The sequence below is a fragment of the Salmo salar genome, chromosome ssa10, assembly GCF_905237065.1.
Source record: "Salmo salar chromosome ssa10, Ssal_v3.1, whole genome shotgun sequence".
NCBI classification, from domain to species: Eukaryota; Metazoa; Chordata; class Actinopteri; order Salmoniformes; family Salmonidae; genus Salmo; species Salmo salar.
In genome coordinates, this window is record NC_059451.1 from 86,949,787 (window position 1) to 86,977,688 (window position 27,902).

General features: G+C 43.3%; 1 protein-coding gene across 2 annotated transcripts; it reads right to left on the minus strand.

Moving 5' to 3' along the window:
- Positions 1-29: 29 nt before the first annotated feature.
- Positions 30-24,026, minus strand: LOC106560854 (RING finger and SPRY domain-containing protein 1). Of its 2 annotated transcripts, none has more exons than XM_014124234.2 (15): positions 23,408-24,026; positions 22,355-22,889; positions 21,611-21,663; positions 13,941-14,053; positions 4,137-4,263; positions 3,260-3,318; positions 3,056-3,122; positions 2,827-2,958; positions 2,630-2,745; positions 2,310-2,453; positions 2,112-2,223; positions 1,851-1,953; positions 1,548-1,700; positions 1,307-1,411; positions 30-1,195 (listed from the first exon to the last, which is right to left on the minus strand). In XM_014124234.2, exons 2-15 carry the CDS (start codon positions 22,711-22,713, stop codon positions 1,099-1,101), a joined length of 1,740 nt encoding a protein of 579 aa, XP_013979709.1. In that variant the 5' UTR covers positions 22,714-22,889; positions 23,408-24,026; the 3' UTR covers positions 30-1,098. The 2 variants fall into 2 exon arrangements, with proteins under 2 accessions (XP_013979709.1, XP_013979708.1); XM_014124233.2 differs by having other exon boundaries at positions 22,355-22,799; positions 23,408-24,024.
- Positions 24,027-27,902: the final 3,876 nt, after the last annotated feature.

A 27,902-nucleotide genomic window follows, 5' to 3' on the forward strand; every position in this document is an offset into this window, starting at 1 on the left:
CAATAAAATTGGCATCTTTGACAAGCAACTATGCAACACAATATATTTATTACAATTATCATAATCCAGAAAACAATGATTATTCAGTAAATCACATATTTGTGACCCCTGGGGCTACTCCATTAAAGACAGATACAATTGAACTTATAACTCTTAATTTCTTCCATGACTAACTCATTGTCAGGAATGGACTGGAGACGACTGGTCCTCCATATTTACACACTGTGGCCAAATGTAGTCATTCATATTGATCAAGATGTAGTAGCTTCTGATTTTCCACAACCACTTCATATAACCCCGTAATTAAAATGATCCCAATTAGCTGTGATTTCAATAACCCAAATGTCCTTATATTTTGTTTGAATTGTAGATAAATATAATAGTATTTTGAATAACAGTTAATTCATTAAGTTTTCAATCTCATTTATAACAGCATAGTTACTCAATCAACCCAGAAATGCTTCAAGAAGATGAGAGAGGGACACAAATCTGTGCTCAGTATTGTATGATCGAGCAGGGCCTCAACATCGTCACAGCCAACTGAGCCAACCAAGGCTGTCTTTTCGTTGTTGTGCCTTTACGTTTAGACAGAATAAAACAAGAGAATCACAGATACATGTAAAACCTCTGAGCAGAGATGCACAGGACACATTGACCAGAGCCTAAGGGACGGAACATTAGGCAGATCCATGTGCAGACACTGTGTGAGTTTATGACATTAAGATTGATGGGGTGATTCTGGAAATGCTGTTGCCTGGTAATGTCTCTAATTGTCTTCCTCCCACTGCCCCCTCACTCTCCAAGCACTTTTTTGCTCCCAGACGGGTGTGGGGCCCCATCTCCTCACAGAGAGAACGCGCCATGGAGTGCAGCAGAAGAAAAGGTTATCCCTCTTTGCCCTCTTCTCCCTACACTATCCCCCACACTGTATCTCTCCTGGAGCTCTGTCAGGTCCCATCACTCCCTCCTCATATTAGGCTCAGGGTCCGATCAGGAATCCTGGCACAGCCTCACAGTCCTATTGGTCGGGTTGATTACTGGGATAAAGGTGATTGGAGGAGGGGAGGAGCGTTCATGTCCTGGTTTGAAGGTGATGTGTCAGGACACGTGTGAGATGAGTCTGACACGCGTCAGGATGTCCTGGCGACACAACGGGCACGTCTCCAGCTGTAAGGCACACTCCATACACATCCCACTAAGGACACAAACACACACAGAGACCACGTAAGGAGCTGTAATACACAGGCAAATGGCTAGATACTCAATACAGGTACAAGGGCTGAAACAGAGAGGGAAGTTGTTGTACCTGTGTCCGCAGGGTCTCAGCTCTGTATCGGCCATCTGGTCACAGCAGAGGGTGCAGCAGTTGTCTCTGATGCTCACCTGCTTGAGCAGGGCCAGGCGCCGGTGTCTGAGGAACACACACAAGCACAAACAGTCACTAAATGGTACATGGGAGTTCACATAATGTGCAGTTGTCCTGTTCAACTAGAGTGATCATTTAAAGCCTAACCATTTTGCCCAAGGCTACATTAGCTCAGACTTACCTGGGAAGGATAATCTTCTCATCAGATGCCAGCGAGGCAAAGTCATTGAAGGTGCTGAACTTGACAGACGGGGGATGGCGGAAGGGCTTCGCCCCAAAGTTAAACTCACATTGTTGGTAGGACATGAAACTTGCTGCTGCAAAGAAGCCAGACCTGGAAAAAGAAAGGAAGTAGGAAGACTAATAAGGATATTGGACGTGGAAGTGAGTTACTGAAATGTACAGTATGTCAATACTTGTGTGGGATGCACTTTGGATTATGGCCAGAAAATAGAGCAAGCAGGAGCAGGGTGTGTATACTCACGTTGCAGAGGAAAACACCTGCTTCTCTGAGGGGAGCTGATGTCCATTCAGGTAGAAAAGCATCTGCTTCTTACTGAGGTCCAGTAGGAAACCTATGGCATCTCCTACAGATCAAAGAAAGTGTAAGGCTTAAGCATATGCTTGTAAGGGACAGTAGTTCAGTAACAAATGTGTGTAAGCAGAGGTGTTGACAGACATCTCCCCATTGCAGCCTGCCTCTGAGCTACAACATGATACTGTATTGAGTTTGGGATGCACTTACCCTCTTTCCAGCAGGGGTGGGAGTGTGGTTTACTGCGAGCGTTGTACCAGATTAGCTGCCTGCAGCCATCATATGCACACGAGTATTCATCATCTCCTATCCCATAACCCTCCTGAAACACACACATTATGGCATTCAGTTTCTAGCAGAAATAAACGCTGCTTGCTCTGTGTACCAGTACAGCATGTAAGCACATACATGGTTAAGAAACTTGCTGTCCTTGGTGGCCCAGCCAATCTGCATGACCCCGGAGGTGACCACTGTGACCTCATAGTACCACACGCCTGAGTCCACACAGAAGGTACAGCGGACACTCTCAAAGGAGGACGCGTCGCAGCGCGCCTTGGGAGAGGGGAGAAAAGGGAGATCCATTATGTCTATGGAACAAGATGATACTGATCAGTGCAATACTGGCATTTAGCATGACAAACAAAGTATAATCATTTATTGTGTGCGCAACAGGGATCATTCCAGTCACACTGTTCTGTCAGGCGTGTTGCAGAGAGAGGTCCCCTCACCTCCAGTCCACTGGGAGAGATCTTGAGATACTCGCTGACGTCGTTGCTGTTCAGCATGGCGTTGATGTTGCTCAAGTTCACCTTCTCGTAGGTGAACTGACGGCCATCTTTCAGGACTGAGGAGACAAAATAGAGGGAATATTAACAGTCAGTGGATGAGAACTGTCTTCCCTAACATGATGTAGCCTACTACTCACAGAGGTTATCCAGGCTCCATTGGGAACAGAAGCCGACCTGGCGCTTCAGGTAGTCTGTGTGGTCAGCCCACGATTCCAGAACCCCCAGTCGGTCACTTATACACGACTCAGACACTGTTAGCTTGTTCTCACCTGCAACAGGGAAATAACAGTTACTAGTCCGTTTTGTGGCCAATGGGATAGCATAGCAACCTTCAGAAGGATGTGCAGGACAAGGGGACACACTCACTGGTCTGTGAGAACTTCTCCAAGGCTATGAGGGCAAAGAGCATTACAGTAGGATGGGCCTCAGAACTCTGGGAACAGAGATGTTGAGATAAATTAGACAAGGTCTCAGCCTCATTCTACAGAAAAAATGACATGTAACCCAAGTATATGACTATTGACAGCGCAACAGCATTTGGGTGGTTCTACATGTTTGTTGTGGTCTCACCAGGCTCTCCAGCAGGTACCCCAGGGTTCCAGGGCTCAGGAGTCCAATGCTGGCTGGACCTGAGACATGTGGAGTGGGCGTTAGGTGAAGGAACAACACTAAGGGCCACAGTAAAGGCACAGGATTCCACCCACCCCAAAAAATAATTATATAATATTATGTTTCACATGCGCTGAATACAATGGGTGTAGACATCATCATACCGTGAAATGCTTGCTTACGAGCCCTTCCCAACGATACCGAGTTAAAAAAAAAATAATACAAAGAAAAATAGTAACACAACGCTTCCAGAGAAAGACAAAAGTTTGGGGTGTAAACAAACAGACATTGAATAGTAGAGGCAACCCCTGTTGGGTATGTCAGACAGACTGAGTTGTCTCACCCTGGCCACCCTCTCCCCAGCCCAGTGCTGCAGGCTCAGCAGAACTGTCAGAGCAAAGGCAGAGCATTCCGGCCGTGTCATGACAAGCATACAACTCAAACCTGCAGGATCAGCTCTTTCAGTTCACAATGACCATTTGGTATGCCAAATACTGGTTGGGCAACTAGGGTCAAATAACCTGTGGCGCTTGAGAGCATTTTCATTTTTCACTGTTGATTATGTGAGTTCAAGAGTATGTGTGTGGGGTTTGGTTTGACCATTTTTGTGGGGACCAGAAGTCATCAGGTTTAGTAAAACAAGGAAAGTTTGGACAAGTTGGGACATTTCGCCAGTCCCCACAAGAAAAAATATTTTTTTAGGCTTAAGGGTTAGGTTTAGAGTTACAATTAGGGTTAAGAAAAAATGGATTTTGAATGGGAATCAATTGTCCCTACATGGATAGTAAAACAAACGTGTGTAAGAGAATAAGGGAGATCAGGTTGCATCCACACTTACCAGCCAGTTTCTCAGCCAGGCAGCCCAGTACAGCAGTAGTGTTGCGGTGCTTAGAAGGGATGATGGCATCCTTGCGGGCCACAGTGGCACTCAAGCTCAGCATCTCGGACAGCTTCTGTAGAGCATCCTGACAAAGGAGGGGAAACAAGCACTGTTTTGAAAGCTCAACACAGGAAAACAATGTCTCTTGAAATCTATTGAAACTTCATAGTCTTTTCTTTCATAATACAGTTCCTTCAGAAAGTATTCATCCCCTTGATTTATTCTACCTTTTGTTGTGTTACAGGCTGAATTCAAAGTGTATTATTTTTTTCCTCACCCATCTAAACACAATACCCTTTAATGACAAAGTGAAAACATGTTTTTAGAAAGGTTTGCAAAATTTATTGAAAATGAAATGCTAGAAAATCTATTTTACATTAGTAATCACACCCGAGTCAACATTTTGTAGATGCTCCTTTGGCAGTGATTACAGCTGTGAGGCTTTCTGGGTAAGTCTAAGAGCTTTTTACACCTGTGCAGCATTTTACCATTATTCTTTAAAAAATTATTCAAGCTCTGTCAAATTAGTTTTTGGTCGTTGCTAGACAACCATTTTCAGGTCGTGCCATAATTTTAGAAGTAGATTTAAGTCAACTGTAACTCGGCCACTCAGGAACATTCACCGTCTTCTTGGAAAGCAACTCCAGTGTAGATTTGTCCTTGTGTTTTAGGTTGTCGTCTTGCTGAAAGGTGAATTCATCTCCCTGTGTCTGGTGCAAAGCAGACTTAACCAGGCTTTTCTCTAGGATTTTGCCTGTGCTTAGCTCCATTCCGTTTCTTTTTTTATCCAGAAAAACTCCGTAGTCCTTAACAATTACAAGCATACCCATAACATGATGCAGCCACCACTATGTTTGAAAATATGGAGAGTGGTACTCAGTAATGTTGTATTGGATTTGCCCCAAACATAACATTTTGTAGTCAGGACAAAAAGTAAATTGCTTTGCCACAATTTTTTGCAGTATTACTTAAGTGTCTTGTTGGAAACAGGATGCATGTTTTGGAATATTTTTATTCTGTACATGATTCCTTCTTTTCACTCTGTCATTTAGGTTAGAATTGTGGAGTAACTACAATGTTGATCCATCCTCAGTTTTCTCCCATCACAGCTATTCAACTCTGTTTTAAAGTCACCATTGGCCTCGTGGTGAACTCCTTGAGCTTTTTCCTTCCTCTCTGGCAACTGAGTTAGTAAGGACGCCTGTATTTTTGTAGTGACTGGGTGTATCGGTACACCATCCAAAATGTAATTAATAACTACGCCATGATCAAAGAGATATTCAATGTCTGATTTTTGTATTTTTATCTACCAATAGGTGCCCGTCTTTGCAAGGCATTGGATATTCTCCCTGGCCTCTGTGGTTGAATCAGTGTTCACTGCTCAACTGAGGGAACTTACAGATAATTGTATGTGTGGGGGACAGAGACAAGGTTGTCATTCAAAAATCATGTTAAACACTATTATTGCACACAGAGTGAGTCCATGCAACATATTTCGTGACTTGTTAAGAAATGTTTTACCCCTGAACTTATTCATGCTTGCCATAACAAAAGGGTTGAATATGTATTGTCTCAAGACATTTCAGCCTTTCATTTTTAATTAATTAGTAATAAAAAAAAAAAACATACTTCCACATTGACATTATGGGGTATTGTGTGTAGGCCAGTGACAAAAATATATATATATTTAATCAACTTTAATATTTTATAAAATGCATCAGTCAACTTGTCCCGTGTGGCTCAGTTGGTAGAGCATGGTGTTTGCAATGCCAGGATTGTGGGTTCGATTCCCACGGGGGACCAGTACGGAGAAAAAAATGTATGAAATGTATGCATTCACTACTGTAAGTCGCTCTGGATAAGGGCATCTGCTAAATGACTAAAATGTATATGTAAATGATTTAACAAGTGCATCCTTGAAAAAAGCACTGTCGTTGCACCAATGTGTACCTAGCCATAAACATTAATGCCTTTCTTAAAATCAATACACAAGTATATATCTTTAAACCTGCATATTTAGTTAAAAGAAATTCATATTAGCAGGCAATATTAACTATGGAAATTGTGTCACTTCTCTTGCGTTCTTTGCAAGCAGAGTTAGGGTATATGCAGCAGTTTGGGCCGCCTGGCTCGTTGCGAACTGTGTGAAGGCCATTTCTTCCTAACAAAGACCGTAATTCATTTGCCAGAATTGTACATAATTATGACATAAACATTGAAGGTTGTGCAATGCAACAGCAATATTTAGACTTAGGGATGCCACCCGTTAGATAAAATATAGAACGGTTCCGTATTTCTGAAAGAATAAAAGTAGTTCTGAAAGAGTAAACGTTTTGTTTTCGAAATGATAGTTTCCGGATTTGACCATATTAATGACCTAAGGCTCGTATTTCTGTGTGTTATTATATTATAATTAAGTCTATGATTTCATAGAGCAGTCTGACTGAGCGGTGGCAGGCAGCAGCAGGCTCATAAGCATTCATTCAAACAGCACTTTCCTGCATTTGCCAGCAGCTCTTCGCTGTGCTTCAAGCAATGTGCTGTTTATGACTTCAAGCCTCCCGAGATTAGGCTGGGAATACTATGGTGCCTAAAGAACATCAAATAGTCAAAGGTATATGAAATACAAATGGTATAGAGAAATAGTCCTAGAATTCCTATAATAAATACAACCTAAAACTTCTTACCTGGGAAAATTGAAGTCTCATGTTAAAAGGAGCCATTCAGTATTGTTGAAACTATCATTATATATATATATATATATATATATATATATATATATATATATATATATATATATATATATATATATATATATATATACACACACACACACACAGTGAGGGAAAAAAGTATTTGATCCCCTGCTGATTTTGTACTTTTGCCCACTGACAAAGAAATGATCAGTCTATAATTTTAATTGTAGGTTTGTTTGAACAGTGAGAGACAGAATAACAACAACAAAAATCAGAAAAACACATGTCAAAAATGTTATAAATTGATTTGCATTTTAATGAGGGAAATAAGTATTTGACCCCCCTCAATCAGAAAGATTTCTGGCTCCCAGGTCTCTTTTATACAGGTAATGAGCTGAGATTAGACGCACACTCTTAAAGGGAATGCTCCTAATCGCAGCTTGTTATCTGTATAAAAGACACCTGTCCACAGAAGCAATCAATCAGATTCCAAACTCTCCACCATGGCCAAGACCAAAGAGCTTTCCAAGGATGTCAGGGACAAGATTGTAGACCTACTAAAGGCTGGAATGGGCTACAAGACCATCGCCAATCAGCTTGGTGAGAAGGTGACAACAGTTGGTGAGATTATTTGCAAATGGAAGAAACACAAAAGAACTGTCAATCTCCCTTGGCCTGGGGCTCCATGCAAGATCTCACCTCGTGGAGTTGCAATGATCATGAGAACGGTGAGGAGTCAGCCCAGAACTACACGGGAGGATCTTGTCAATGATCTCAAGGCAGCTGGGACCATAGTCACCAAGAAAACAATTGGTAACACACTACGCCGTGAAGGACTGAAATCCTGCAGCGCCCGCAAGGTCCCCCTGCTCAAGAAAGCACATATACATGCCCGTCTGAAGTTTGCCAATGAACATCTGAATGATTCAGAGGACAACTGGTGAAAGTGTTGTGGTCAGATGAGACCAAAATGGAGCTCTTTGGCATCAACTCAACGTGTTTGGAGGAGGAGGAATGCTGCCTATGACCCCAAGAACACCATCTCCACTGTCAAACATGGAGGTGGAAACATTATGCTTTGCAGGTGTTTTTCTGCTAAGGGGACAGGACAACTTCATCGCATCAAAGGGACGATGGACGGGGCCATGTACCGTCAAATCTTGGGTGAGAACCTCCTTCCCTCAGCCAGAGCATTGAAAATGGATGGGTATTCCAGCATGACAATGACCCAAAACAAACGGCCAAGGCAACAAAGGAGTGGCTCAAGAAGAAGCACATTAAGGTCCTGGAGTGGCCTAGCCAGTCTCCAGACCTTAATCCCATAGAAAATCTGTGGAGGGAGCTGAAGGTTCGAGTTGCCATACGTCAGCCTCGAAACCTTAATGACTTGGAAAAGATCTGCAAAGAGGAGTGGGACAAAATCCCTCCTGAGATGTGTGCAAACCTGGTGGCCAACTACAAGAAACGTCTGACCTCTGTGATTGCCAACAAGGGTTTTGCCACCAAGTACTAAGTCATGTTTTGCAGAGGGGTCAAATACTTATTTCCCTCATTAAAATGCAAATCATTTTATAACATTTTTGACGTGCGTTTTTGGGGATTTTTGTTGTTATTCTGTCTCTCACTGTTCAAATAAACCTACCATTAAAATTATAGACTGATCATTTCTTTGTCAGTGGGCAAACGTACAAAATCAGCAGGGGATCAAATCCTTTTTTCCCCTCACTGTATGCATGCATGCATGTATGTATGTATGTATGTATGTATGTATGTATGTATGTATGTATGTATGTATGTATGTATGTATGTATGTATGTATGTATGTATGTATGTATGTAAATAAAAAAAAAATAAAAAAAAAAAAATGTATTTTTTAATCGTCAGATAATTGGTATAGGCTTTTTTTGGTCCTCCAATTATCAGTATTGAAAAATCATAATCAGTCGACCTCTGGTTGAGATGTGTCTTACTTTAACTCTGTGAAGCATTTATTTGGGCTGCAATCTAAAGTTCAGTTAATTCTAATGACCTTATCCTCTGCAGCAGAGGTTACTCTGGGTCTTCCTTTCCTGTGGCGGGCCTCATGAGAGCCAGTTTCATCATAGAGCTTGATGGTTTGACACTGCGCTTGAAGAAACGTTCAAAGTTCTTGAAATGTTCCAGATTAAGACATGAAGGGCAGTCAAAGTAATGATGGACTGTCATTTCTCTTTGCTTATTTGAGCTGTTCTTGCTATAATATGGACTTGGTCTTTTACCAAATAGAGCCATCTTCTGTATACCAACCCTACCTTGTCACAACAACTGACTGGCTCAAATGCATTAAGGAAAGAAAGAAATTGCACAAAATAAGGTACACCACTTAATTGAAATGCATTCCAGGTGACTACCTCATGAAGCTGGTTGAGATATTGCCAAGAATGTGCAATGCTGTCATCAAGGCAAAGGGTGGCTACTTTGAAGAATCTCAAAAATAAAATATATTTTGATTTGTTTAACCCTTTTTTGGTTACTACATGATTCCATGTGTTATTTTATAGTTTCCTTTTGGAATTCAAATATATTTACAATTTGTTTATGATAATGAAACAAGGAAAATATATATTTTATTATCTAAGAACCTTTATAAATAAGAATTTTTAGTTGAAGTTTATATAATGCTGCCAAATTACTTAGTAAAATTTCCTGCCAGTTAATCATGTAAGAAACACTACATGACCAAAAGTATGTGGACACCTGCTCGTGGAACATCTCATTCCAAAATCATGGGCATTAATATGGAGTTGGTCCCCCCTTTGCAGCCTCCACTCTTCTGGGAAAGCTTTGCACTAGAGGTTAGAACATTGCTGCGGGGACTTGCTGCCATTCAGCCACAAGAGCATTTGTGAGGTTGGGCGATTAGGCCTGGCTCGCAGTCGGCGTTCCAATTCATCCCAAAAAGGTGAGGTCAGGGCTCCGTGCAGGCCAGTCAAGTTCTTCCACACCGATCTCAACAAACCATTTCTGTATGTACCTCACTTTGACCACAGGGGTATTGTCCTGCTGAAACAGGAAAGGGCCTTCCCCAAACTGCTGCCAAAAAGTTGGAAGCACAGAATCTAGAATGTCATTGTATGCTGTAGCGTTAAGATTTCCCTTCACTGGGACTAAGGGGCCAAGCCCGAACCATGAAAAAAAAAAAAAAAAAGTCCCAGACCATTATTCCTCCTCCACTAAAATTCACATTTGGCCCTATGCATTGGGGTAGGAAGCATTCTCCTGGCATCCGCCAAACCCAGATTCATCCGTCAAACTGCCACACGGCGAAGTGTGATTCATCACTCCAGTGAACGCATTTCCACTGTTCCAGAGCCCAATGGCGGCAAGCATTACACCATTAGAGGTGACGCTTGGCACTGCGCATGGTTATCTTAGGCTTGTGTGCGTCTTCTCGGCCATGTTAACCCATTTCATGAAGCTCCCGATGAACAGTCCTTGTGCTGACGTTGCTCCCAGAAGCAGTTTGGAAGTCGATAGTGAGTGTTGCAATCGAGATACGATTTTAACGTGCTTCAGCACACGGCGTTCTCGTTTTGTGAGCTTGTGTGGCCTACCACTTCGCGGCTGAGCTGTTGTTGCTCCTAAACGTTTCCACTTCAAAATAACAGCACTTATAGTTGACCGGGGCAGCTCTAGCAGGGAAGGAATTTGACAAACTGACTTGTTGGAAAAGTGCCATCCTATGACGGTGCCACGTTGAAAGTCACTGAACTCTTAAGGCCATTCTACTGCCAATGTTTGTCTATGAAGATTGCATGGCTGTGTGCTCGATTCTATACACCTGTCAGCAACGGGTATGGCTGAAATATCCAAATCCACTCATTGAAGGGGTGTCCACATACCTTTGTATATACAGTGCCTTCGGAAAGTATTCAGACCCTTGACTTTTTCCACATTGTTACATTACAGTCTCAATCTAAAATGGATTAAATAAAAAAATATCCTCAGCAATCTACACACAATACCCCATAAAGACAATGCGAAAACAGGTTTATAGCAAAAACCAAGCCATGAGTTCGGTGGAATTGTTTGTAGAGCTCCGAGACAGAATTGTGTCATGCCACAGATCTGGCGAACGGGACCAAAAAATGTCTGCAGCATTGAAAGTCCCCAAGAACACAGTGGCCCCCATCATTCTTAAACAGAAGAAGTTTGGAACCACCAAGACTCTTCCTAAAGTGGTCTGCCTGGCCAAACTGAGCAATCAGGGGAGAAGGGCCTTGGTCAGGGAGGTGACCAAGAACCCGATGGTCACTCTGATAGAGCTCCTCTATGGAGATGGGAGAACCTTGCAGAAGGACAACCATCTCTGCAGCACTCCACCAATCAGGCCTTTATGGTAGAGTGGCCAGACTGAAGCCACTCCTCAGTAAAAGGCACGACAGCCCACTTGGAGTTTGCCAAAAAGGCATCTAAAAAGGACTTTCAGACCATGAGAAACAAGATTCTCTGGTCTGATGAAACAAAGATTAAAATCTTTGGCCTGAATGCCAAGCGTCACGACTGGAGGAAACCTGGTACCGTCCTACGGGAAAGCATGATGGTGCGAGTAATCATTATGTGAGGATGTTTTTCAGCTGCAGGGACTGTAAGACTAGTCAGGATCGAGGGAAAGATTAACCGAGTAAAGTACAGAAAGATCCTTGATGAAAACCTGCTCCAGTCCCAACAGGACAACGACCCTAAGCACACAGCCAACAACGCAGGAGTGGCTTCGGGACAAGTCTCTGAATGTCCTTGAGTGGCCCAACCAGAGCCTGGACTTGAACCCGATCGAACATCTCAGGAGAGACCTGAAAATTGCTGTGCAGCAACGCTACCCATACAAGCTGACCGAGCTTGAGAGGATCTGCAGAGAAGAATGGGAGAAACTCCCCAGATACAGGTGTGCCAAGCTTGTAGTGCCATACCCAAGAAGACTCAAGGATGTAATCACTGCCAAAAGGTGCTTCAACAAAGTACTGAGTAAAGGGTAAGAATACTTTTTATTTAATTTTTATAAATTAGCGAAAATTTATAAAAAACTGTTTTTGCTTTGTCATTATGGGGTATTGTGTGTAGATTGAGGGGGGAAAAACTATTTAATCCATTTTAGAATAAGGCTGTAACCTTACAAAATGTGGAAAAGGTAAAGGGGTCTGAATACTTTCCAAAGGCATCCTCAGTTTGTTTGATACTTTTCAATTTCTTATCCTTTTGCACTTGTCAGTCATGATTGTATGTTACCATGTGTTAGCATCTCCATTTTATAATCCCCAGAACCACAACCTCGTATCATAACTTGTATCACAAACGTACCTACTGGCCTTACAAGCCATCAAATCTACAGCCTACCCCCATGTGCTCCTGTGTCCCTGTACTGTGCTTTTTAGTTAGTTAATAAGTACCCTGAACTGGAAACCTTGTCTCCAACCATCATTCCTGCTTTCTTACAGATGCACCAGTGGCAACATCACTACTCAACCCTAGTTATTTTTAGTAACTATCAATCCCCCACCCCCATCCCTACTGGAACATGAGCTTGGTGTGTTGTAATCAGCTGCTATCAATGAGTGTCTAAGAGTGGATGGCCATGCTTTGGGAAGTTGAGCTTTGAATTTGAGTTTTGTGTAGGCATTAGGCAAGGAAGATGGATCTTGGAGGCATTACACAGAAATGACCCAGATGGTAACTTCAAGACTGGGCATTCAACTGAGACTGCTCTTCTCTGTGTCACGGAGGCTCTCCGCACTGCTAAAGCTAACTCTCTCTCCTCTGCTCTCATCCTTCTAGACCTATCTGCTGCCTTTGATACTGTGAACCATCAGATCCTCCTCTCCACCCTCTCCGAGTTGGGCATCTCCGGCGCGGCCCACGCTTGGATTGCGTCCTACCTGACAGGTCGCTCCTACCAGGTGGCGTGGCGAGAATCTGTCTCCGCACCATGCGCTCTCACCACTGGTGTCCCCCAGGGCTCTGTTCTAGGCCCTCTCCTATTCTCGCTATACACCAAGTCACTTGGCTCTGTCATATCCTCACATGGTCTCTCCTATCATTGCTATGCAGACGACACACAATTAATCTTCTCCTTTCCCCCTTCTGATAACCAGGCGGCGAATCGCATCTCTGCATGTCTGTCAGACATATCAGTGTGGATGACGGATCACCACCTCAAGCTGAACCTCGGCAAGACGGAGCTGCTCTTCCTCCCGGGGAAGGACTGCCCGTTCCATGATCTCGCCATCACGGTTGACAACTCCCTTGTGTCCTCCTCCCAGAGTGCTAAGAACCTTGGCGTGATCCTGGACAACACCCTGTCGTTCTCCACTAACATCAAGGCGGTGACCCGATCCTGTAGGTTCATGCTCTACAACATTCGCAGAGTACGACCCTGCCTCACACAGGAAGCGGCGCAGGTCCTAATCCAGGCACTTGTCATCTCCCGTCTGGATTACTGCAACTCGCTGTTGGCTGGGCTCCCTGCCTGTGCCATTAAACCCCTACAACTCATCCAGAATGCCGCAGCCCATCTGGTGTTCAACCTTCCCAAGTTCTCTCACGTCACCCCGCTCTCTCCACTGGCTTCCAGTTGAAGCTCACATCCGCTACAAGACCATGGTGATTGCCTACGGAGCTGTGAAGGGAATGGCACCTCCATACCTTCAGGCTCTGATCAGGCCCTACACCCAAACAAGGGCACTGCGTTCATCCACCTCTGGCCTGCTGGCCCCCCTACCTCTGAGGAAGCACAGTTCCCGCTCAGCCCAGTCAAAACTGTTCGCTGCTCTGGCACCCCAATGGTGGAACAAGCTCCCTCACAACGCCAGGACAGCGGAGTCAATCACCACCTTCCGGAGACACCTGAAACCCCACCTCTTTAAGGAATAAAGTAATCCTTCTAACCCCCCCCCCCCCCTAAAAGATTTAGATGCACTATTGTAAAGTGGTTGTTCCACTGGATATCATAAGGTGAATGCACCAATTTGTAAGTCGCTCTGGATAAGAGCGTCTGCTAAATGACTTAAATGTAAATGTAACTAGTACTCACTTTGGTGGGCAGTGGACACTCGTCAAGCAGCAGGGTAATCACAGCTGGTCCCAGTGGGTCGTCCAGCGGTATCACCCGGATCAGAGACTGGACCACCTCCAACCAGCCGTCATCTTAGGGTGGCACAGGGGGTGGGGTAGGGGGAAAAAAGTGGCGGTTAACAGGGGACAGCAAAACTGGTTAATTAACAGCCTCTTTGTAGTTGTCACACTTGATGCAGATATGTGCGGTCTGAGGTTTAGTGTCTAAGCACGTCTGCTTGGAGGCTTTGTTGTGCATCACTCAGCTGGCCAGAAACTTAAACTCAATTACTGTTGAATTTGGTGGAAAGTGAGGTATTATTTTGGCTTCTCTTCCCCCTAGCCATCCTTAATTCAAAATAATTGAATAATTTCTAACCTTTCCCTGTGATAAAACTATGTAACTCAATTTTAACTTCTGTGGCAACAGCAGCACATAAGGCGGATGGATGTCTTTTGGACATTTCCATGTAAAAGGACCCATGAACAGCAACTGCTCATAGGAGTATATGAAATTGGGTGTCAAATGAAAGCTAAGCATTAATATTGAGAAGTGAATCCACATACATATCCATTTTACATCCTAAAAATTAGGAATAAGCATAGGCTTTGATTTCTGGTCAAACAGATAGAAAAGGGCTCCTAGAAAACATCGACCAGATTAAGTCTTGATGTATTTCTAATACCTTAAAACACAATATTGAAGTTAAGACCCCTGCAAACTACACCGAACAAAAACAAATGCAACAATTTCTAAGATTTTACTGAGTTAGTTCATATAAGGAAATCAGTCATTGAAATAAATTCATTAGGCCTTAATCTATGCATTTCACATGACTGGGAATACAGATATGCATCTGTTGGTCACAGATACTGTACCTTAAAAAAAAGTAGGGGCGTGGATCAGAAAACCAGTCAGTATCTGGTGTGAACACCATTTGCCTCATGCAGCACAACACATCTCCTTCACATAGAGTTGATCAGGCTGTTGATTGTGGCCTGTAGAATATTGTCGCACTCCACTTCAATTGCTGTGCGAAGTTGCTGGATATTGGCGGGAACTGGAGCACGCTGTCGTACACGTTGATCCAGAGCATCCCAAAGTTGCTCAATGGGTGACATGTCTGGTGAGTATGCAGGCCATGGAAGAACTGGGACATTTGTAGCTTCCAGGAATTGTGTACAGATCCTTGCATCATGGGTTTGTGCCTCATCATGCTGAAACATGAGGCGATGGCGGTGGATGAATAGCACGACAATGGGCCTAAGGATCTCGTCACAGTATCTCTGTGCATTCAAATTGCCATCGATAAAATGCAATTGTGTTCGTTGTCCGTAGTTTATGCCTGCCCATGCCATAACTCCACTGCCACCATGGAGCACTCTGTTCACATCGTTGACATCTGCAAACCGCTCGCCCACACGACACCATACACGCCTTCTGCCCGGTACAGTTGAAACCGGGATTAATTTGTTTTTTACTCCTTTTTCTCTAATTCCAAATAGGTATTTAGTCTTGTTCCATCGCTGCAACTCCCCTACGGACTCGGGAGGCGAAGGTCGAGAGCCATGCTACCGCTGAAACACGACCCTGCCAAGCCACACTGCTCTCTTAACCCGGAAGCCAGCCGCACCAAATGTGTCGGAGGAAACACCGACTAGCTGGCGACTGAAGTCAGCTTGCAGGCAACCAGCCCGCCACAAGGGATCGCTAGAGCGTGATGTGACAAGGAAATCCCGCCTGGCCAAACCCTCCCCTACCCGGACGATGCTGGGCCAAATGGGTCTCCCGGTCGGCTGTGAAACAGCCTGGGATCAGACCCGGGTCTGTAGTGCCTTAAAACGTAGCGCCACTCAGGAGGCCCGAAGAGCACTTCTCCAGCGTGCCCGTGAAGTTGAGCATTTGCCCACTGAAGTCGGTTATGACGCAGTCAGGTCAAGACCCTGGTGAGGATGATGAGCACGCAGATGAGCTTCCCTGAGATGGTGTCTGACAGTTTGTGCAAACCCAGTTTCATCAACTGTCCGGGTGGCTGGTCTCAGACCATCCCATAGGTGAAGAAGCCAGATGTGGAGGTCCTGCGCTGGCGAGGTTACACATGGTCTGCAGTTGTGAGGCCGGTTGGACGTACTGCCAAATGCTCTAAAAACGACTTATGGTAGAGAAATTAATATTAAATTCTCTGGCAACAGCGCTGGTGGACATTCCTGCAGTCAGCATGCCAATCGCACGCTCCCTCAAAACCTGAGACATCTGTGGCATTGTGTTACGTGACAAAACTGCACATTTTAGAGTGGCCTTTTATTGTCCCCAGCACAAGGTGCACCTGTGTAATGATCATGCTGTTTAATCAGCTTCTTGATATGCCACACCTGTCAGGTGGATGGATTATCTTGGCAAAGAAGAAATGCTCACTTAACAGGGATGTAAACAAATTTGTACACAAAATGTTACAGAAATAAGCTTTTTGTGCATATGGAACCTTTCTGGAATCTTTTATTTCAGCTTGTGAAACATGGGACCAACACCTTAATATGCTGTCTTTTTTTGCCATGGTATAATTCTGGCATTGAGTATCGTGATACTAAACCTGGTATCGAAGTAAATTCTGGTATTGTGACAACACTACACTAGGTGAGTACAGTATAATGTACTGTATCAGTACAGTACAATGTACTGTATGAGTACAGTATAATGTATTGTACTATACTGAGCTCTACTGTGCTGAACTTTGATGTCCAAACTTGTGAAACAGACCTCTATGATTGGTTCAGGTTTGGTCCTAACCAACCAAATGAGGTGAGGGCAGAGCTCATTAAAATAATAGCCAGTGTGAAGAATAGAAGTATGCAATATCCTCCTTACTTTTGTGTACCTATTCTAGAGCCCTATAAAAAGAAATGGGCAACTTTGATAGGGTGGGGGACCGCAGTTGTTCATTGGTCTGTGTACCCACATCCATACATGCAGTCAGAGCTGGCTCTAGCCTTTTGGGGTCCCCAAGCGAAATTATGTTGGATCCCACCATGTCGAACAAACAAATTATCTTTTGGCATTTATCAAATTGTACTGAAACTGTGTTTCCATCACAGCTGTCATGATTTTTTTTTTTAATACAGTATGACTTCACTTGCATAAACGCTGTGGATGTAAATATGGTTAGTGACTGACAGAGAGAGAAACTGACGATGCACAACATTTCGAAATTGCACTACTATTCTAACGCTCAACAGTAAGTTGAGACCGACTGAGTTCATAAAATACAAAAATGTAGACACGGCCTACAAAAAGGGGGGCCGCAGGCCATCAGTTGCCTATCCCTGTACTACTACATCAGTTTATTTTTCATCCTAATAACGTTCTCTCCTGGGCTTTTTTCCACCTTTCATTTCTTCTCCATTTTTTTGCTCTCAAAATCATACTTTAATAGATAAACTGGATGTTCTAAGTCCGCAACAATGCTTACACCCCATCAGGAGACCACAAGGTCTGGACTTTTGTTGTTGTTGTTGGGGTGTTGATACCCTAATTCAACTGCCCACCAGCAAGATACTTATTGATGCAAATAATCATGATATCAGGCTACTTTGCAGTTAACATTTAATTGAGAGGGTTTTTGAGAAAGCCTTTCCATCTACCAGAAGACTTATCGCTAACGACTACACAAAGTGGTAGAGAAATGTGCCCACAAAGACAGGGGCATTACCGCGTTAATAGGAATCACTGATGCATTTTGTTCATGGCTTATGATCATCTTAGGTATATTAATAAATATTTTAAAAAAGTTCAATACATTTAATTGATTTCCTACTAAGTTCAATAATTTAAAAAAATATTGTTGAATTCTGTTTTTAAAATGTTTGGATTACATGATTCTGTCCACGTTCACAGCGACGCAAATTTTATAGGGCCCTACTAGTCAGGCTATATCGCCATGAAGAGAATGACATTTATATCCATAATAATGCATTTCTATATAGTACAGATCAGGGACCCATGATGTAATTCTGTTAATGGCTGTAAATCCACTTTACTTACTGTAGTTGAATAAGTCAAGGTGTCATTTCATAGCTGACACCCCATTCCTTCTGCAGACATCTTTGAATCTTAACTCGTAGCAAATAATTCGTAGCAGAGTTTTTGGTAAATGTGATTTTACAGAAATTCTGTTAACAAATGTGTTTTTGTAAAATGTTCAGTGTAATTTGTTAAAAGTATTTTGGGCACCTGCTCGTCAAACATCTCATTCCAAAATCATGGGCATTAACATGGAGTTGGTCCCTCTGCTGCTATGACAGCCTCCACTCTTCTGGGAAGGCTTTCCACTAGATGTTGGAACATTGCTGCGGGGACTTGCTTCCATTCTGCCACAAGAGCATTAGTGGCACTGATGGCTCGTAGTTGGCGTTCCAATTCATCCCAAAGGTGTTCGATGGGGTTGAGGTCAGGGCTCTGTGCAGGCCAGTCAAGTTCTTCCACACCGATCTTGACAAACCATTTATGTATTACCCTCACTTTATGCACAAGGGCATTGTCATGCTGAAAAAGGGCTTACCCCAAACTGTTGGCACAAAGTTGGATACACAGAATCGTCTAGAATGTCATTGTATGCTGTAGCGTTAAGATTTCCCTTCACTGGAACTAAGGGGCCTAGCCCCGCACAATGAAAAAACAGCCCCAGATCATTATTCCTCCACCAAACTCTACAGTTGGCACTATGCATTGGGGCAGGTAGCGTTCTCCTGGCATCAGCCAAACCCAGATTCGTCCTTTGGACTGCCAGATGGTGAAGCGTGATTCATCACTCCAGAGAACGCGTTTTCACTGCTCCAGAGTCCAAAGCCGGCAAGCTTTACACCACTCCAGCTGACGCTTGGCATTGCGCATGTCGATCTTAGGCTTGTGTGCAGCCGCTCAGCTATGGAAACCCATTTCATGAAGTTGCTGACTAACAGTTCTTGTGCTGACGTTGCTTCCAGAAGCAGTTTGGAACTCGGTAGTGAGTGTTGCAAACGAGGACAGATGATTTTTACACATTACGCGCTTCAGCGGTCCCGTTCTGCGAGTTTGTCTACCACTTCGCGGCTGAGCCATTGTTGCTCCTAGACATTTCCACTTCACAATAACAGCACTTACTGTTGACCGGAACAGCTCTAGCAGGGCAGAAATGTGACGAATTGACATGTTGTAAAGGTGGCATCCTATGACGGTGCCAAGTTGAAAGTCACTGAGTCCTCAATTTATACACCTGTCAGCAACGGGTGTGGCTGAAATAACCAAATCCACTAATTTAAAGGGGTGTCCACATACTTTTGGCCGTGTAGTTGGATGGTTTGTTCAACTTTGTTTGGCATACATTTTAAAGTGAAAAATCTGAGTCTCAGCGTAATTCCGTTAACAGGGAATTACCCTTTTACAGATATCCACAACATCAGTGTGTAACATTAGAAAAATCCCACTCCTATTCCTGATAACAGGCCCAGGAATAACTCCATTCTACCCTTCCCAGTAGCAGTGACTCAACACCTGACTGCTCTACTCCAAACCTACTAGTCTCTCTCAACCATCAAAACAACAGATGCACTAATAAATAAAGTAAACAGTACACAGCTGTAGCAACCAGTCCCCCCAGGATTCTGCAATTGCATAATTCAATGCAAAAATCAAACAAACGGCGCATATTATGCGAAAGCTGGCAATTTTGACCAATCCCCGCCCTTTTAGCGCATAAAAGGGTCCAATCAAAAGCAGGTTCGTAATTTTGACCAATTACCGTGGAAAATGGCCCAATCCAGCCACACATCAACAAAGTTCCCCCCCCCCCCGGCCTGTCAGTGTTTTCACGTGCGAAGATGGCTGATTGTTGATGGCTGACAGGCATTACAATGAACAGAAATCAATAATTTGCCATAAAAAATAACAGCTAAAGTGCAAAACAATTTCCAAATGTTTTACATGAAAGTGGTGGGAAATTAACGTTGTGCTGGAACACAAGAGAAAGTTGACAATCAACAGTCATTTCGAATCAGCAAAGCATATGAGAATGTCAGAACAGTTCCCACAGCAGCGGCAGAACACCATGACTGAAGTGGTAGCAGGGAAGACTGTGGCAAGCGCTGAAAGAATCAAGGTGAGTGGCGTTTCACTCAAACTTTTACTCCGCTAACCTTGGCTTTAGTAGGGTGGTCGGCACTCTGCTCTCCCCAGGATGTCTATGGAGAGCGCTGCTCAAAGCACTGAGTGCAATTTGTCAGCTTTGCCGTTTTAAAAACTCTGTAAAACTTAATACGGATCACGAAAGCACAATCTTCCTGGATTTTTTAGAAATGGTAATACTGTTTTAAAAGTACAAATCAACCACAATACTCTATTTCTACGTTTTCTGTTCTTTATCTCCCTTACGACCCTTTCAGAATTTTTAAAATAAATCACAATCAAGTATTTTGAAGACAACTTATGCTAAATAAATATTGATCCTCAAATTGAAAGCGTTTTTTGAGAGAGAGTGTGAGTGGGAGGTTCATCTCGTATTGATAGCAAGCCCCAAGCCTGATGGAGAGTTGTGTGTGTGAGTGGATTACGACACACGGATATATATTTTATCTAATTAATTGGTGCAATTGTTATTTTTCACCTCTCATTATGTTCAGAAAAAGAAACAGCCCAAAAGAGCACTTTGTCTCTAATTGTTTTCATGGAGGTTGACCTTAAGATATAATATGTCTTAATTGCAGATTGGACCCCAGGTGTTTCTTTTGTCCTAGTTTAATCTTTTTTAGTACCTACAGATTATGGGGGAATGCATTTTTTTACTGTTGAAAATAAACAAAATTAAGCACTTTAAATGCTTCTAATTGTTTTTGTATTATGTATTCTGCTTTAAAATCGCCCTAAAACTGAGCACATATGACTTTTTATTGCTTTATATGAAATTAACGTGAAAAAAACATCGCAAAATGTAGCTCGGAATTTCAGAAAAGATGCCACTAAATCAAGCATTTTTGGCCGCAGAAATCACAAAAAAGTCACGAAATCCTGGAGGGACTGGGCAACGAGAGGAGAGACAAGCTGGCGGGCTGGATACAGATGTTAAGACTGTTAGGCCCCGCTAGATCCACCTCTGAAACCAGCTAAAGAGAGGCTCAGACTGCCACTGACTGTCCACAAGAACTAGCACCATGCTCTGGCACTATGGGTCTGGTTCTCTAAAAAGAGTAGCATTAATAGGGAATAGTAGAACTTTACAAGCAAGTCTCAATGTAAAATGAACACAATCTTGCTGTGGGATCAGGTGATATTGTCATGACTAATAGGCAGGCGCAAAGGCATTTCATTATTGCCTTAGAGACTGAATGGGAAGCCTGCATTAGTATCATTGTGTGGGCTAGAAGAGCCTTTAACAGAGAGTAATGACTGGCACAGCCTGGGAAACCTTATGATCCACTCTATCGATACCCAGAGGTTACAGCAGCAAAGAGGACACACTAATTACTTCATTTGACACAGAGGAGACAGCCACAGAGGACGGAGCTCCTGTTACTGTTCTATCTCATACAGAAGAACATGTACAATCTTTCTTGAGAAAGTTATGAAATCCATGTATTACATCAATGCTCACGTACAGTACCATATAAGGACATTTGTCTTACCCGTTTCTGCCATCTCATGCAGCGTGATCATGGAGTAGGGGGGCTCTTGGTCGCTAAAAAAAAAAAGTGATTGTGAACAGAGAATCTTGTGACAGTGAAGCTCAATAATCATCACATGTAATGTGTGGGTGCATTGTTAAGTATCTTGCTCTAAGCAGTTATGAAATTCAGATGACAAGCTAGAGGCAGAATGGAACAGTGCAATGGATGGGTGTGCGGCTGCAACTGTTGAGGATGTTGTTTTGTCTGATAGAGAGGCTGGCCCATTGGCCTTCCTCATCCTGCCTATAAATCTGACCAATGACAGCAGACCCAATGCTACCTTGGGAACTCGTCCTGGAGGATAATCCCAGAGAAGAATCTGTCTCTGCTCACAGGTTCAAGTCCTTCATCATTAGATCGTAAAATCAGACCCAGACCTCTATAGCCCTGAGGAAGCATTCGGTCAGCCTAAACACTATTGACAGGGTTCTGAGGGAGCAGAGGAAGCTGTCTGGAGGATAACACCTCAATGGCCAACAAGCTTGTAACAAGATGTAAGCCTATCCCGAGTGAGTTTACACACCCCTCAAACATCTTAAGACCACGGAGTTGCGTACTGTGAATGTCTGAAGTGCCAACAAAGGGCCTGAACAAACTGTACTACAGCCCAGACACATAAGACCTGTGAAGGGAAGCAAAGTTTATTATGCATGCCATGTCGACTTGCTTGGTTGGGAATTAGACTACATTTCAAACACTTACTTGTCAACTAGAGTCCTGATCACAGCTAGTGTGTCCAGCACCAACCCATCCACGTTTTGTTTCTTCCGGCGGGGTTCATGGGGTCCCCGGCCACGCCGTGGGGGTCTGACAGGATCCCGGGGCCGACTGCTTCGCGCCTCAGGGGGATCGGCAGCGGGGTGATCAACTCGCCTGAGTTGCCTGCGAGTTGCCGATCCATCCTCCACGTCACTTTCTTCTCTACAAACGCAGCTGTTTCCCATAGTTCCGGATGTCTCGAGGCTTTCCCAAAACCGTAGCGATAACTGCTCCAATGAGAGCAGCAGAACCTGCACAAGGCTCCTGCTGGCACAGAATGCAATCCAGCTAGCTACTATCATATCATTTGGAGCCCTGGTGGAGGCGTCTCATGATGATTCCGGTGGGGACGTCAGTCATCCTGCTGCTGCGGATGGATGGCAGATAGCTAGGAGGGAGTAGCACAGATCAGCAGTGCTACAGTGAGCAAAAACCATCCTAGCAGGTGGAAGTCCACGTGCACTTCCCAAACTCTAACCTGTGTAAAATAACATGTATAGAAATAATAGCTAGCTACATGTTTTAGAAAAACAAAATACACTGCAAAATGAAATTATGTAGCTAACGTTAGCTAGTAATGTTAATCAGCAACACTAGCTAACATTATAGACGGCTGTTATATTTCAGGGAAATGTAGTTAGCTGGCTAGGTAGCTAACTAACGTTAGTTTGCTATTACCAATTTACGCCAAGGATAAATTGACTGGCTGTGACAGCCATGTTGAAATTGCTAATGAGTTACCTGTACTGTAGGTAGTTAACCATATCTGACTGAGAACTTTTATTAAACTAGCTAGCTATAATTAGATTACCAAATTATAACACTAACGTTAACCTGTTGATGCCAGATAGTAAGCCAACATAAATAGTAAACAGCCATTTCCCACACGATAACTAGAAATAGGTCTAGGCTACTAGCTACATAGCCAATGTTGGCTCTCATGAGATGCTTGTTGGTTCTAGTATAGCAACGAAAAATAGCTCGCAAGTTACTTACCTCGCAAATGAGCTGGTAGTGTCCTCGGTTAACTATAAAATAAATTGTCAGGATGAACAGGCCTCAAAAGCTTTACGAAAAAAGCGTTCACGTTAGGTTAGCTAGCTAACGTGTATCCTACCTTGCTAGATAACGTTAGCTATATATATTTTTTTTTAAAGGAGCTGGCAAACTAGAACAAGCTAGTTAACGTTCATATTTAATCCACTCTTTCTTAATTCAATCGAGTATATCAGTTACGTCCTCAAACCCCTTTGTTTGATTTCGTTGACGGCAGTACTGCTAGCTAGTTCCGTAGTGTCGGCTATCCTCCATCTGATCAGCTGTCACCAGGACAGGAGTAGCTTGATGCGGCTTCGCTATTGTACTAGCACGAGTTTCTAAACTTTTTGTTAATTTTTTGGTTTCTAAACGACTGCCTTTGGTACTATGGACGAGGGAGTTCAGAGACCTAACCTCAAGTAATTTTAGATGTATATGTAATTTGGACTGGAAGCTATTGAACATTTGATCTGTGCGTAAATTAATAACCACAGCTGTAATATAATACATATTTGTAGAAAATCAACAGGGAGGAATTTTGAAAAAATAAAAGGTGTCCATTTGATAAGAGAGGTCACGAAACCCAGCGCAATTGTCTGTAGATCTGCAGCTCATAGGGAGAGTGAGCTATTGAAAATTAGACCCATCACAGAAAAGATTCATAAAATCTGTGAAATTAAAAATTGCAATTATAATGGATGTACTATGGAGGGAGGTCAAGTGGTTTTAGATGTATATGTAATTTGGACTGGAAGCTATTGATTATTGTAAGATATGTAGGACTAGTGAATGAATAACCAGGATAAATATTTGTAAAAAAATCAAATGGAGGGAATTTTGAAAAAGTTACTTGATTTGATAATAGAGGTCAAGGAACACACCACACTTGTCTGTAAAGAAAATACACCAGATAGGTGCAGTGAGATGTGTTGTTTTAGGGTCAGCCATAGTAGTACGACACCCCTGGAGCAAATGTAGATCTCTGGCACATTCAAGTTGTTACTGATAACCTACATTGCAGTCGAAGACACTAAAATACATGGATATTACAATACATACACAATAACAACACGTTCAAGTTTAAATCACAAGTGAAATTCATGACAATATGTACACTACCGGTCAAAAGTTTTTTAACACCTACTCATTCAAGGGTTTTTCTTTATTCTTTACTATTTTCTACATTGTAAAATAATAGTGAAGACATCAAAACTAAACTAGAACGTCCCTTCTTCAGGACCCTGTCTTTCAAAGATAATTCGTAAAATCCAAATAACTTCACAGGTCTTCATTGTAAAGGGTTTAAACACTGTTTCCCATGCTTGTTCAATGAACCATAAACAATTAATGAACATGCACCTGTGGAGCGGTCGTTAAGCGGTCGTTAACAGCTTACAGACGGTAGGCAATTAAGGTCACAGTTTTGAAGACTTAGGACACTAAAGAGGCTTTTCTACTGACTCTGAAAAACACCAAAAGAAAGATGCTTAGGGTCCCTGCTCATCTGTGTGAACGTGCCTTAGGCATGCTGCAAGGAGGCATGAGGATTGCATAGGATCGGTACATCGGAACATCACACCTGCGGGACAGGTACAGGATGGCAACAACAACTGCCCGAGTTACACCAGGAATGCACAATCCCTCCATCAGTGCTCAGACTGTCTGCAATAGGCTGAGAGAGGCTGGACTGAAGGCTTGTGGCCTGTTGTAAGGCAGGTCCTCACCAGACATCACCGGCAACAACGTCGCCTATGGGCACAAACCCACCGTCGCTGGACCAGACAGGACTGACAAAAAGTGCTGGGCGGGATCACCAGGGGGGATGGTCGGATTCGTGTTTATTGTCGAAGGAATGAGCGTTACACCAAGGCCTGTACTCTGGAGCGGGATCGATTTGGAGGTGGAGGGTCCGTCATGGTCTGGGGCGGTGTGTCACAGCATCATCGGACTGAGCTTGTTGTCATTGCAGGTAATCTCAATGCTGTGCGTTACAGGGAAGACATCCTCCTCCCTCATGTGGTACCCTTCCTGCAGACTCATCCTGACATAACCCTCCAGCATGACAATGCCACCAGCCATACTGCTCGTTCTGTGCGTGATTTCCTGCAAGACAGGAATGTCAGTGTTCTGCCATGGCCAGCGAAGAGCCCGGATCTCAATCCCATTGAGCACGTCTGGGACCTGTTGGATCGGAGGGTGAGGGCTAGGGCCATTCCCCCCCAGAAATGTCCGGGAACTTGCAGGTGCCTTGGTAGAAGTGTGGGGTAACATCTCACAGCAAGAACTGGCAAATCTGGTGCAGTCCATGAGGATAAGATGCACTGCAGTTCTTAATGCAGCTGGTGGCCACACCAGATACTGGCTGTTACTTTTGATTTTGACACCCCCTCCCCTCCCCCCCTTTGTTCAGGGACACATTATTCAATTTCTGTTAGTCACTTGTCTGTGGAACATGTTCAGTTTATGTCTCAGTTGTTGAATCTTGTTATTTTCATACAAATATTTACTAATGTTAAGTTTGCTGAAAATAAACGCAGTTGACATTGAGAGGACATTTCTTTTTTGCTGAGTTTATGAAGTAACACATATGGAATCATGTGGTAACCAAAAAAAGTGTTAAACAAATAAAAATATATTTTATATTTGAGATTCATCAAATAGCCACCCTTTGCCTTGATGACAGCTTTGCACACTCTTGGCATTCTCTCAACCAGCTTCATGAATTAGTCACCTGGAATGCATTTCAATTAACAGGTGTGCATTCTTAAAAGTTAATTTGTGGAATTCCTTTCCTTCTAAATGCGTTTGAGCCAATCAGTTGTGTTGTGACAAGGTAGGGGTGGTATACAGAAGATATCCCTATTTGGTAAATGACCAAGTACATATTATGGCAAAAACAGCTCAAATAAGCAAAGAGAAACGACAGTCCATCATTACTTTAAGACATGAAGGTCAGTCAATACGAAACATTTCAAGAACTTTGAAAGTTTCAAGTGAAGTCACAAAAACAATCAAACGCTATGATGACACTGGCTCTCATGAGGACCACCACAGGAATGGAAGACCCAGAGTTACCTCTGCTACAGAGGATAAGTTCTGCTTCACAGAGTTCAAGTAACAGACACATCTAAACATCAACTGTTCAGAGGAGACTGCGTGAATCAGGCCGTCATGGTCAAATTGCTTTACACAAACCACTACTAAAGGACACCAATACGAAGAAGAGACTTGCTTGGGCCAAGAAACTCTAGCAATGGACATTAGACTGGTGGAAATTTGTCCTTTGGTCTGGAGTCCAAATTGGAGATTTTTGGTTCCAACCGCTGTGTCTTTGTGAGATGCGGTGTGGGTGAACAGATGATCTCTGCATGTGTGGTTCCCACAATAAAGCATGGAGGAGGAGGTGTTATGGTGTGGGGGTGCTTTGCTGGTGACACTGTCTGTGATTTATTTAGAATTCAAGGCACACTTAACCAGCATGGCTACCACAGCATTGTGCAGCGACACACCATCCCATCTGGTTTGGGCTTAGTGGGACTATCATTTGTATTTCAACAGGACAATGGCCCAACACACCTCCAGGCTGTGTAAGGGCTATTTTACCAAGAAGGAGAGTGGAGTGCTGCATCAGATGACCTGGCCTCCACAATACCCCGACCTCAACCAAATTGAGATGGTTTGGGATGAGTCGGACCGCTGAGTGAAGGAGAAGAAGCCAACAACGGCTCAGCATATGTGGGAACTCCTTTAAGACTGTTGGAAAATCATTCCAGGTGAAGCTGGTTGAGAGAATGCCAAGAGTGTGCAAAGCTGCCATCAAGACAAAGGGTGGCTACTTTGAAGAATCTCAAATCTCAAATATATTTTGATTTGTTTAACACTTTTTTTGGTTACTTATGTGTTATTTCATAGTTTTGACGCCTTCACTACTATTCTACAATGTAGAAAATTGTCAAATAAAGAAAAACCCTTGAATGAGTAGGTGTTCTAAAACTTTGGACTGGTAGTGTACATTCAGGAGTTTTGTGTATTAATTTGTAGCAGGCAGACTTTTCTGTCTCACTGTTCAAGTGCCCCTTCAGAGACTGGCTACATGCCTGCCGAGGCCAAGTGTCAAGCAGATCCTACGGCAGTACACACCTGCTCGTAATTCCACAGGCCAGGAGTCCTTGGCCTGTAAATAAGAATTTGTTCTTAATTAACTTTCCTAGTTAAATAAAGGTTAAATAAATAAATCAAATAAAAATGTGCATAGGTAGAGAATAGGCAAGTTTTGTTTATATCTTTCAGTCCTGGACTCCTGGGCTGCGGAATTGAGAGCAGATGTGTACTGTGGCAGGATCTGCTTGACACTTGTCCTCGGCAGGCAGGTAACCAGTCTCTGAAGGGGAACTTAAACAGTGAGACAGAAAAGTCTGCCTGCTACAAGCTCTCAAAGTCTCACATCAGAATT